At 32.4% G+C, this 13,405-nt stretch overlaps 1 protein-coding gene and 1 non-coding gene across 2 annotated transcripts; one reads left to right on the forward strand and one right to left on the reverse strand.

Moving 5' to 3' along the window:
- Nucleotides 1-666: 666 nt before the first annotated feature.
- LOC114374240 (glucomannan 4-beta-mannosyltransferase 2-like) lies at nt 667-6,440 on the reverse strand. The gene is made up of 9 exons (XM_028331862.1): nt 5,880-6,440; nt 5,680-5,778; nt 5,321-5,573; nt 3,484-3,594; nt 3,206-3,342; nt 2,908-3,021; nt 2,394-2,593; nt 2,097-2,300; nt 667-1,248 (listed from the first exon to the last, which is right to left on the reverse strand). The coding sequence occupies exons 1-9, from the start codon at nt 6,207-6,209 to the stop codon at nt 1,095-1,097; spliced, it is 1,602 nt and encodes a 533-aa protein (XP_028187663.1). The 5' UTR covers nt 6,210-6,440; the 3' UTR covers nt 667-1,094.
- A 4,411-nt stretch (nt 6,441-10,851) lies between these two features.
- TRNAP-AGG lies at nt 10,852-10,923 on the forward strand. Its single transcript has one exon. It is a non-coding gene; the product is annotated as a tRNA-Pro (tRNA).
- The last annotated feature ends 2,482 nt before the right edge of the window (nt 10,924-13,405 follow it).

Genomic DNA, 13,405 nt, shown 5'->3' on the forward strand with positions numbered 1-13,405 from the left:
AACAATATTATAAGAAAATTTATTCTTTCATTTTAATTAAATTCAAGTGTTTTTTTACTTTTTATTTGAAAAGTATACCAATTAAAGTTTTAATAATTTTCTACATTATTAACATAAAACTAAAAGATCTAAATTGTTTGAAAAAAGAAGCTATACTTTTCTTAATTCTTATATCAGTGTGATAAGTTACCTAACTTTTTCGTACTAGTATCAAATACACGAGAATCTATTAGAGCCACAAGAACTCTGCAATGCGATAATAAAGTCAAAATGCTTGTAACTTTAAGCTTAGAAACAAGACAAGTTATTATTATGTGTAAGATTTGGAGGAATTTGATGGCATGGAACAAAGGTTGAGGCCGAACTTTGTTGAGAAATATACTTTGCTTTAAGCATCGATATCGTATAGAAAACAATTGGTTGTTGCTTTGACACACCCTGTTTATATCAAGATAAAGTCACTGGAGAAGAATCTTGCATTCGAAGACAATTGAGGACTTCTCTATCAAAGAACACCATTATAATTAAAGATTGTGATTTCAAATGATAACATTTTGTGGTATTGGAAATCTACTTTTCTTCCAATAGAAAGCTCGGCGAAAAGAATCATTTTATTGTTATTTGTAACAGAAGCTACTTACATACCCCATAAATAAAATCCATTTCTTCTGAAAAATAATGACAAACAACTTGTATTATTAGAGGCTCATCTTTTATTCACCACATTATTTGGCTCAGGCTATGAATTTTTTTTTAGAGGAACTGAGAAATAAATAACCGTAAAATGTTACAAAACAATCTATGCAAACGAAACAACATTATCTACTTGTTGACTCCAATTTAACAGCATTTTGATATAATCTTACTCGTTCATAAGCCTGTGTAATGTATTTTAATGGTACTCTTTGATGGTAATTTGTTTGGGAATCTTTTGACACGAGGCATGAAAATAATCTGCTCTAGATTTGGCACAGCGTTTTGTAGCTTGAGAAATCAGCCCTACCTTTTGCATTTTATTGAGGAGAGAAACTAGTAAGACATGAACACTAGTGACTCTGAAACTTAAGTCACTGAAGATTTTAGCTTAACAAGTACTAAACAATGGTGCCAACATAGCCAAATCCTACGATTGAGAAGGTTATGGTCTGAAGGAAGAGGTACAAAAAGTAGTTGTTCTTGCCGTGCACATAGTCATAGCATCCACAAAGGAAGAGGAAGGCAGCGAATCCAAGCTCCAATAAATGAAGTCTGTTCATGTTCAACAAAAAGTAACAGAAAACTTACAAATCAGCCAAACAAATGCAGTTAAAGGATTTTATTTCTATTGACTCTGAATTCGGAATACTAAATACAGAAAACAGATAGTTATGTTAGCCAGATACAAGAAATTTTATACTCCTGTATGATTTGGCCGAAGGCCTTCCAGTTTTCCATATTTTTAACTGTCACATAATTTAGTGTTTGCTATTACAATTTTAATCACGTGATTTCCGAAAAAAACTATGTGATGTGCAAGTGACAAACATATATAAAATCCAGCAATCATGAACAGTTCCTATTTTATGAACTGTTAAACAATCATGAATACTGCCAAATTTGTCAGGGGCCCAGGAGAATGAAAAAATGATTTGGAACAAAACAAGAATTTCAAAGTACTTTACAACCAATATACTAAATTAATAATTAACCTACTCAAAGAATCTTAATCATTACGATGAAGCTAAAATGAAATTAGTCACATTATATATGGTGAGAGTGGCACATATAATATTCCCTCGCCATGATTAATTTATGTGCATAACCATCTACGTGTGTGTTTGGGGGCAGTTCTATGCAAATCCAACGAAAAAAAGTAAGTTGAAAGTAAAAGCAAGGGTGGTGATGCTTCTGCAAATGTACGTTTGCAACCTTCTACCCAAACACACACTACATCTAGAACCTGTCCCCTTCATAATGCCAGAGTGTATATCAGAGCCTCCAAACTAGAGACAAAAGTGGAAGAGTGGGAGACAGATACACTAAGCAAAGTGATTGAGAAGTTGAAATTATAACGCCAAAATGAAGATAGAATTGTCTTCTTTGAGAACAAAACTGACCTTTCACCAAATTTGAATCGAGATTTTCTGATTGCTTTGGTGACATTGCTTTTGTTCTTATTATTTACAGAGTCACCAAGTTTTTCAGTAACGACCCACTCATTGGCTCTCCCGGCCTCTAGCAGGCCTATGAAGGTCGCCTTCGTACGGTGCAATGACATCGCATTCTCAAAAAGGATCCAGTAGAACAACAGATGAATGGACCTATCAAAGTTTCAAATAGCCAGTTGAACAAATTAAGGGACTAAAACCAATATATGTATATAATATGGCAGATAAAGAAAGATGGAAACAAACCTTGGTGTGCCTACTGAGTTGAGGGTGGTGATGATGGAAGGAATATAAACAGCTCCCCAAATTGGAACACGAACTTCAGGGACCAAAATTGTCAAGGGAAGCACCACACAGTAGAAGAAGAATGTGACCATGTGAGCTATGATTTTACGAACAAAGAAGAAGCTGTATATAACGTACACTTTCTTCCAGAATTTTACTTTCTGGAAAAATGTGCACAAATAAAACATGAAAAAGTCAGCAAAATCCTTTCTTTTCATTTCTTCTTCGCCCTATACTAGATAAATTGTTGCATGATCAACAACCACTATGACTTCAACTAATTTTCACATGACACATAATCAAATTTTATTAGTTCTTTATCGTAAATTAAAAAATTCGGCTACATATCGTGTAAAGATCAACCGAGACTATACAAATGTCATAGTCCAAAAATTTATCATAATTTCTCCCTTAACGGTCACCATTTTTTCCTCCAATAATATGCAATAGTATATCATGCATTGAAAAGGCTAACCTTGTTCCTTACTATCTCCATCACCATTTTGCGGAATAGATTAGCAGGACCACAAGACCATCGATGCTGCTGGAAGCGGAAGGCTCTAAGAGTACTTGGAAGCTCACTTTTCGCCTATACATAGTTTGGTTTTGTAAATGACTAATGAGAAACAGAACATTACTAATACACAAAATGTAAAGATAAATATTGCCGATAGAATTAACAAAACCATGCTTCATATCATCCATTATAAGCATGTAGTATATACAATTGATTGGAATTAATAAGGCCGCGTTGGTATAAAAAAAATGTATACCTGAAGGTCTCCGAGGTACAAAAACTTCCAGCCCCTAAGGCTGGCACGAACAGCAAGATCCATGTCCTCCACCGTTGTTCTGTCTTTCCACCCTCCAGCTTCATTGATAGCAGCAATTCTCCATATACCCGCTGTCCCTGCATTAAGGTTATGCATGGAACAACGATTGTGTGAATGATCAATATTCAATAAGTACGATATGCATGCTACATTATCTTATTATCTCGCGGGTGATACAGTTCAACATATTTGTTGGAAGATTGTGCTAAAAGAGTTACCATTGAAACCAAAGAAAGCATGAGTGGCTGACCCAACTTCTTGCTCTACTGTGAAATGATAATCCAGTGACATCTCTTGCATTCTTGTCAACAAGCACTCATTCGCATTCACTGTCACAAACCAATCACCATGATCAAATTAGTGAAGTACAAAAAATCCTGAAATTGATATTTTCAATGGTTTTATCATGCTCAGATTTTAGAGTTAAAACTTAATGTCTCCAAAGGTATAGTCTTACCAAAGCTTTGACAATGATGTAAGGTAAATAATTAAGAAATAAGAAAATATGAAAATGAGGAAAACATAAATCCTACCTAAAAGTATAGTATTAAAGCACTTTAATTTTTTGTCCTCACTCCTCACGTGACTTAATTAGAAATATGGCACGTAATGGATGCAAGAGGGATTACAGGTTAAGTGTCGGCAACCATGAACAAAGGTCTACAATACGATTCACGATTATTACTAGTTCCTTTTGGGATTGAATGAAAAGTAAGAAAAACGATTAAACATACTAAGAAATCACGTGGGAAGAGGCTTTCTGAATTTGGAACTTTGAAATGGATATACTGAAATGATAAATTTTCCTCTTAGGCCTTTACCTCTATAATTGCACTTTGCAGTACACCCCAAAAGTTTGACACATTCCTTCAAATAATTTAATTGTACCCCCCACCTTACTAGTTACTTATGCTTTAATTAAAACAGAACAATTAAATGAGCTGTTAGATTAAATATAAAATAGTTTGATGAAAAATAAAATTTTCAACAATTGAATATACAAAAAATAAAACGAATGAGAAAATCAACAATTCAAAGTGTAATTGAAAATGATTATTTTTTATCATAACTCCATCATGTATCCTTATGCATTGTGATTGGTGAAGCAAGTATTCAGCATTTGTTTTGACCAATTCTTTCATACTGTACAAAATAGCTGTTATGTCGAATATATATTACTTTAATAGCATTTCCAGTCATTCATCCTACAAATCTTTCACTGAAAATGACAAAACTACCCCCATTAGCCACACAACGGTCACAGTTCCAGTTCCACCGACGACATCAATTAACGACTGTGACCGTTACCCTCCTCCATTATCATATATTTCAGTTCACTTTCAGCGATCATAATGTTTAACATTGTTACACAAAATAAATGTTGATTTTCATAGGACGACAATGGTTACTTGGCAAGTGAGGGGCTATAATATAAGCCTGAAGCAAACAAGCTTAATCTTATTAACGTAAGTAGCGCATAGGGGGCTTACCGTGTCCGACTAATCATTATTGGCTTTATTTCCATTCTTGGGCTAACCCTTCTACCCGCAGCCACGTCACGTCACGTCAACACAAAGCACACTCCAGGTCACAACACATTATACATTTATACTAGCTAATCAAAATAAAAAAGAAAACAAAAAAGCACCCCAATTTGTTTTCTTATCAATAATATCTTAAGGATATCGATTAAAAAATTGACTATTTTATTTCTTTACGTGTATATTCTTCATTCATTAAATCCAACCTTTATGAGATTTGTTAAGTTATGAAAAACTAAGAACTTGTTTGGACAGTTGGACTACTGTTTAGAATCAGTGAACTTACAATGAACTTTCACAGGGAGAAGCGACTCTTTCGCAACAAAAAGTACTTTTAGAGGTGAAGGAGGAAGGGATTTCAAAACCATGATAACGTTTTTGTTAGTACACAATCATAGAACGTTGATTAGAATTTGCCATTTTTCTTAATGAAAACTCAGCGACACCACGTGGATTGTGTATTAATGAAGATAAATTTAATGTTAAAAAAACAAAAGGTAACTGGTGGACTTACCAAACCTCCAACGAGCTTGAACCAGGGCAATCTCAGGGTTCCCCACCAAGAATGGAATCGCTCGCCTGAGAAAGTCTGGCTCTGGCCTGAAATCCGCGTCGAATATTGCCACGTACTCGCAATGCTCCACATAGCTTCGCTTGAGGCCTTCTTTCAACGCACCAGCTTTGTAACCCGTTCTGTTCTCCCTTATTTGGTACGTTATGTTGATGCCTTTACTTGCCCATCTCAAACATTCTTGCTCCACCATTTCCTAATCATACATAAGCACGGTAAAAACAATATTATGCCGTATTAGTCCATAAATGCCAACGATTCCATGTGTCACTACAATGTCAATAAGCAAGACAATTATTTACCTTAATGACAGTGTCAGTTGAATCGTCCAGGACTTGGATAACGAGACGGTCACTGGGCCATGAAAGCCCACAAGCTGCTCCGATGGACACCTTGTAAACCTGGCCCAGAAACAACAACATAGTAATAATAATAATAATAATAATATTCATTAACCCAGAAAGACACAGAGACAGAGAAAATCTGGTTATCGTTTTGTTACCTCTTTTTCGTTGAACATTGGGATTTGTATTAGGACCGTGGGGAAGATGAAGGAGCCCAATTCGACGTCGTCTTGGAGGGGCTTGTAGTTGTAACGCTGTTCGGGTTTTTTCCAGAAGAGTTTCACTAGAATGATGACGATGCCCATGTAGAGCCTCTCCATGAAAAGCATAAGTGACATTGCTAAACAAATGTACACTCCAAGCTTCAGCAGAGGCACTATCAATGGCACTTTCACTAACTCCCAGAGCAGTTCAATCTGCCCCGTCACGTGCTCACTCACTCCCTGGATCGTGTTTGGAATGAAAATTTTAGGACTCGCTTCCTCCATTTTTGCTCAACTAGCAGAGAAAAAAAGAAAACAAAGGGAACCGTAAAACGAATGATTGGTATATGCAAAGTGGAAAAAGGACTCTTGCTATTCCTCTCTCTCTCTCTCTTTCACAATGCTTATCTATGTTCCTTATCGGAGTGAAACTCTGACAGAACAAAACAGAGGCATTCCAGACGGAGTCAGGGTATGTAGTATGAGTGTTAGCGAGGGACCCAAGAGAGAGGCAAGAGACGGAGACACAAATTTGTTATTTTATAGTCGTATATTTTTAGTGAAAATTTATTATTTAATTACTTATAGGTGCAATGATTATTTAATTTTGTCGTTACAAAACAAAAATAAATTTAGTCATCAATAATACTTGCTATAGTAGTAATTTTGTTAGTTGTTATATAATATAAAAAAATTACTACATGTCATTTTTATTTATTTATATGAATGGCAGAAAATAATAAAGAATTTGTAATGGTGCATCCTTCTAATTTTGTGTCATGTAATCTTTCCTGTTTCTATTTTTTTAGTTACGCGTTTTTTTTCTACGTTGCAAAAATAAAAATATTTATGTGACTTCATTTAGTATATATTTGGATTAACTTTAAAATTATGACTAAACAAGCTAAGAGATGAATGAAACTTGATTTTAACCAAAATTTTGCATGTTTGATTGTTTTAGTAAAATTAATTTTAATAAAAAAATTATGGTGAAGTTGATGTGAGTAGAGTATCTCCTACTTTTACTAAAATTAATTCTAATTGAATTTTGAAGGAAATTAGTTTTGAATTACTTGTTTAAAATTATATGTTATATGAGTCTAAATATAATATAACATATAATAGAAAACAAAATTAATTATTTAAAATTAATGCACAGATAACAAAATCTAATGAACACGTCAATACTTGATGAAGGAATTTTAGCAAAAGATATCTAAAACAAATCTTTTAATATATCAAGTATCAAACACAAAAAAATATATTAGAAACCTAAATCAAAATTTGTTAGTCCAGAGGAGACTTAAAAATATAATTTTGTCTTTTTTATATAGCATATATATATATATATATTAACTAAGGTAATTAATTAATATTATTATAATAAATATGTATTTAATCATTTTCGTATAGTAAATAGAAAATTAATAAGAAAGTGTTAAGCAAGAATCAAAAATGTTTTTTGAATTATTAAATTTTTTTAGATAAATTATTAAAATATATTATTAAGCGGTATTAAATATTCTTGAACTAATATCCTTAATCTTCCCATGTTAGACCCATTAACAAAAACCTTGCATTTAACAAGCCTTTAGTTTACGAGTTATGTATATTTTGCTATGAAAATTTTGGGCTCCTTATATTATTATTGTACTTTTTTATTTTGGATCAAAGGGGCTAGAAGCCCAAAACACTAGAAACTAACCTCTACCGAAATGAATAAAAGAAATATCAGCTAACAATTGCAGCTTCTTTGCTAGTATGCCAAGGTGACAGAATTCCAAGAAATCACTATCACTATAATAAAAATGCCAGTTAATTAATAAAAAAAAATATAAAAAGCTACACTTCACTCTCTTTTTTTTATGCGGAAAAAAATTGAATAAAATATGCTTTTCAAGCCTGTTTAGGGTTGAATTGAGCAAACTTTGCCTTTCAATTCTGTTAGTTACCTATCATGTTTTGTCTAGAGGTCTGAACGTTCAACTACTAAGTAGATAGAAACTTGTTTAAGCTCTGCCTTGCATTCTCCCCTTACCTGTGAAAAAGGTTGAAAAGAAAGAAGCATGTTCCATCCCACATTTTGTGTTGTCTGTGATTGAGACAATTTCTTACCCAATATACATTGATGTTATGCACGATTTTTCTTAGGCGATACACAGCATTCTTAACCTACTGTAAGAGAGGAATGATACTTACTAAGGAAAAAAAAAAGATACGTTTTGTACCCTTTTTTTTATAATTAGACTAAGAAAACTCTATTATTTGCTTCAATCTGGTTTGGAATTTTGTTGAGCTTCACAAGAGAGGGTCACAATTGTCATGTGAAAACGGATTAGAAATATTACCTACCAAATTGAGTATGGACTACTGTAGAAACCTACCAAACCATCCTTTTTTTTTCTTCCTCCCCCATCTTGTTTTATTTCATTAAAGAGTGCCATCTTTTTTAAAAATGAAAAGGACCGTCTCGCTACGAATTTAATTTCTAAAATGAAAAAAAAAAACATTAAAGAAAAATAAAGAGTAAAGTGGATCAAGACACGAGATGAATATATATGTGCAAAATAGTACAGATCATGGGTTTCTTGAAGAAAAGGTTCTTAAAGTTACCTTAATAAAAGTATTGAAAGTAAGATATTATTGTATACTAGTTTAAATTTTATGTATATAACTCTATTATCCATACCGATGATCTCTGCGTTTCAGAACCAGCTATTCCTTTGCCGTCATATTCCAGCAGACACGACACATCAATTTGTTTTGGTTCCTTTCCGACACCAACCTTAATCTGTATACTAATTGTTCTTTGAACTTAATGAACTAGTTTATATTAATCAACGGTTACCTCAAGGCCTTGACATGGATATACTTTTTTAATCAATGGTTATATTAGACGAAGAACTAAAAATAAAAATTCAATAAAAAAACATTTTATATACTATTTTTTAAAAACATTTTTATAATACATTTATAATTTTTTTAACGAATACTTTAAAATCATTAGTTAACATATAAAGTATATAATAAAAACTCGATACCACCTTTTTAATTTGTTTTATTGAATCCTACTCACCAAAATGTGATAAAATAAACAAACTAATGTTTTCACGAACCAAATAATGATACAGAAAATTTAAAATCTATCGAACTCATCCTTAAAGTATCTATAATATATGATTATTTAAATGAGTTATTTATTCAAAATTTATGAATCCAATAATATTAAATAGATTTAAAAACTTTATAAAAAAAATTATTTTAATATTAAAATTGTTAGAGTGAATACTTGAATCATATTAAATTTTGTAATTGAAAAATAATTCTTTAATTGATAAAAATAAATTAAACAACTATTTTAGTGTCAAACCATCTAATCCAATGATAAAGAATTATTAAGTTATATTACTTAATTTTAAGCCATTCATGAAATACTCGCATTACAGATGCTCTTACCTGCACCCAAAAACTAGACTGCTAATCTTGATCGGCTTGTGACGGCTAACTAACCAAGCCACCATCTCTTTAATAGATTAGGGCATGTTTAACAATGCTTAATTTTAGACAAGTAGTTGTTTTTCAATTAAAAAATAAAAATAATTATTTCATTATAATAAATTAATTTAAGCAGTACATATATTTAGTATGTAAGTGTTCATTAAAAAATTATTCTCCCTAAGGGACTCTCATATAGTTGTATACCGTACGTTTTTAATATATTTTAACATTAATATATACCCTGAATAATTCTGTAATTATCCATATATAATATAATTAACACAAAGTTTTAATTCAATGATTTGTATATTTAGTAGGGTACATAAAAAATAAATCTCAAGTGCCAAAGAAGTCAGATGAATGATGCTTAGAATAAATTACACTTACATTCCGCAAAATTTATTTGATAGGTGTTCTCATGTAATTGCTCTCCTATTTTTTTAATGAGGATTATTTGTTTTTTTTTGTCCCATTGTGAGATGTATAATTTCAATCTTAATTTTCCTTCTGATTCATGTTCACCTCTTGGAACTGTTTCCTTATTTCTCTCTCTTTTTTTATAAACTAAATATTCCTCTATCTCTCAATTAAAAGGAATGAAGAGCAATATTGATAGAAAAGTAGTGGGTCATAACATAGATTAGTAAGCTACACATAACTAACCGAATCGGGCAACAATCAGCAATTTCAACTTTGGTATTTACCAATTAAGGATCAAGCAACACACAAGCTGACAAAAGACATGCAGTAGACTGAACCTTGATTCCAAAATCATCAAATAAGCGTATCGAACGTTCCTACATGCACAATAAGTCAATAACGCATATTGGGATGCAAACCTAGTATCACAAATCACGTAGTATTTTTTTAAACAGGTAACAAAGAGTAATTGTTTGCAAATACATAAAATCATTTCATGATTTTTAACTAAAAATAGTTAAATTAAATATATTTCTAGTATTTTTATTTTTTGAAAATAGAAAATAAGTACTCAAAGTAAACATATTTTCAGGTTTTAAAAATTTGAAAATGAAACCTATTTTGAAAATATGGAAATAAAAAGGAAAATAGAAAATGTTTTCTTAAAGAACATAAAATAAATGAAATGGTACATTTAAAGAATATTATAGAGAATGAATCTGGTTTGAGTAGATATATGATTTAAGATTAGGATTGATGAATAAAGATTTTTCTGCTTCAAATACAACTCTAATCTATTGCAATGAATGAGATTATTCGGTTTTTTTCACTCACGAACAAAGAATAATAAGGTTTAATTGCTTAAATAGTACCCCAATTTTAGTTTTAGTGATAACCACATACACCCACCAAGCCCATCGGGCCTCGGCCCATTTTCCTCGACCCAATTAGGGCCATCGGGCGAAATAAATCGTATTATATTTTAAAATTTAAGGTCATTAATAATATAGGGCATTTGGTCTAGTGGTATGATTCTCGCTTAGGGTGCGAGAGGTCCCGAGTTCAATTCTCGGAATGCCCCTTGTCTTTCATGTTTTTTATCTCTAAATCCAAACTGGAGTACTGGACAGTCCCATATCACTGACGTCTGATTCCAAGACAAGAAGTGTCATAACTTACAAAGCACAATTTCTGTCTTGAATTCTATGGGAGACCTCAGCGCCATGTCTCTATGCGGCTGGTAAGGTTTAAAATCCATTTTATGACCTTGAATTCTTTGATTGTTTTGGACATAAACAAGGTCCTCCCATTTTCCTAATCCCAACCTAAAATTTGTTTCTTCACATGGATTGCCATTATGTTGCCATATATCTCTTCACACATTGCTACACTAGAAACCTAACTCAACTTTTTTAGGGCTAAGGTTTGCAAGTGGGGGGTATCTCAAAATCAAAATTCTCCCACCATGCCACCATATCCATTTTATCTCTACTATCCACAGCATCTTCCTCTCCTAAGGATCCTTCAAGCCGCCAGTAAGAACTGAGCTGCTCTCTGAGAATTCTTCTAGCAGCACTTTCACACTAACATCAATTTCATCCATCCTGTTTTAACAGGAATCAACATAATTGACCAGAAAGACCTGAAAACGCTGCTTGATTCAGCATTATAGCAGTAAGTGTAACCATGATAGCAATGAATGTAAACTTTGTTTTTCGTTTCAATCATCACACTCTCAATCAAGTCAAGAACAAAACCATTCCCTGTAACAATAATCTCTAATCTTTAGTTCTTTCTTATCCCCTTCATCCCTTGCAGCACCATTTAACGTGTTACTTGGAATTCAAGTAGAAATATTAACATGATAAGAAAAATGTTATTCTAATTAGTGAACTTTGTACTTGGTTTCTGCGATACGATACAGTTATCATTTCATTCAACCACATAAGTCCTAACCCCATTGTTCTGAATATGTTGGGAAACAGAGCAAACTGCATGACAAGTGACAACGTTAATAAGAACATTGGGTGTTGCGAGTCCCACAAATGGTTAACGATTCTGGTAAATGTTTATACAACGGGTAGATATTTTTTTATAAATTAATTTTTAAAAAAATCTTTTGGATGTCTAACCGAACTTTAACATGTATCCGAGCATGTTATGCCCGGTGGTGTAAAAGATGATTTCTGGAATCAAAAGGACATATTTGCCTTTTAGCAGGGAATTTCATGAAGCAAAAAGGAAACGAATATTTGATATAACTCTATTTCTGATAACAATAAAAAACACGTACAGTCGCTCTGCTAACGAGAGTACATGATCAAACATCGTTAAATTATCATTATCTCTATACGTGCTTTTTTTTTTAAAAAAAATGCAACGCGAAGTTTTATTAATATGTGATCAGACATTGGTTACGTGACCAAACAATTGTTCTCCATAATGGCCATTACATTTACCCTCTTGTACGTAAACCCTATGCAATAGACTACTGCTTCATGTTGTGCCTCCAGACATATAATTTCCATGTTTCCCTTCCGCACCATGTCATGAATTAAGCCCCTGGACATGTTCCTCGCTTTCCTCCATTTGCACCCCCTTCCTTCAAACTGAGCCCTTTATTTGAGATTATATATGTTTCCAACAACCTGTTCTGAGCTTCTTAATCCCCTTGCTAATCTTTCCTTACCCTTTTAAAATTCTTCTTAGATATCCACTGCTTCAAGTAGTAAATTGGCAAAGTGCACCAAATTATCTCAAGTAGTAAATTAAACGAAAGTCCGAATATTGAGTTCCCAAGGACTTTGTACTCAGATTTGTGTTTATTCAATTTTTAAGTAATTAATGGTTTGATTTAAAGATTTGAGAGATAGAAAATTAAAAGTGAATTGACATAAAATTAAACTAATAATTTAACACGTGCAAGGAAATAAAAACAAACATTTGGAGTGATGAGGTAAATGTCAGAATATGGATTTGGTGGGGTTTAGCCTACCAAAATTACTTTTAATGTAATTACTTTTAAATGTCAGAATATTGATCCAATTATTACCTACATCTATTCATATACTCTAGTTATGATCTCTCACATGAAATAACCTAATTTACCTAATTTCTCTCATAATCTCTTAAGAGAATAAACTAGTTAAATTGTATTACTAGGAGAGATGCATACAATAGACTAAATAAAATCAGTCTATCCCTAGAGATGAATTATTTAGATGTACTTTTTTAGATTTTAGGAGATAAACACTTCCCAATGTCTAAACCCTAAAACACATACATGAATATGGGTGATCAAACCACAAATATGAAATTAAGTACAAGAAAGAGATAATGAAATTGAAATAACATTAAATAGATAGTAAATTAAAGGTCTTTACATCAAGAATATTTGATTGCTAAACTCCCAACAATGAGTGATTTAGCCTCTTATTGTCATAAGAGGCTTTACAATTGTAAGAGGATGAGAGGGAGAGAAGAAGTATGTAGATAGAAGAATGGAATGACTCCTAATGATTGATCTCCCTTGCTCCTGCATGAACACTAGCCTTGCTCTCTGG

The sequence above is a fragment of the Glycine soja genome, chromosome 11 (genome assembly GCF_004193775.1).
Source record: "Glycine soja cultivar W05 chromosome 11, ASM419377v2, whole genome shotgun sequence".
Taxonomy (NCBI): Eukaryota; Viridiplantae; Streptophyta; class Magnoliopsida; order Fabales; family Fabaceae; genus Glycine; species Glycine soja.

Excerpts from the sequence above, each read along its gene's own strand:
- LOC114374240 (XM_028331862.1), bottom strand. The coding sequence starts at position 6,209 with ATGGAGGAAGCGAGTCCTAAAATTTTCATTCCAAACACGATCCAGGGA. Across the intron at positions 5,574-5,679 it reads CAACTGACACTGTCATTAAG|GAAATGGTGGAGCAAGAATG; the intron begins GTAAATAATTGT and ends ATGTATGATTAG. Across the intron at positions 3,595-5,320 it reads TCAAGCTCGTTGGAGGTTTG|TGAATGCGAATGAGTGCTTG; the intron begins GTAAGTCCACCA and ends GGTTTGTGACAG.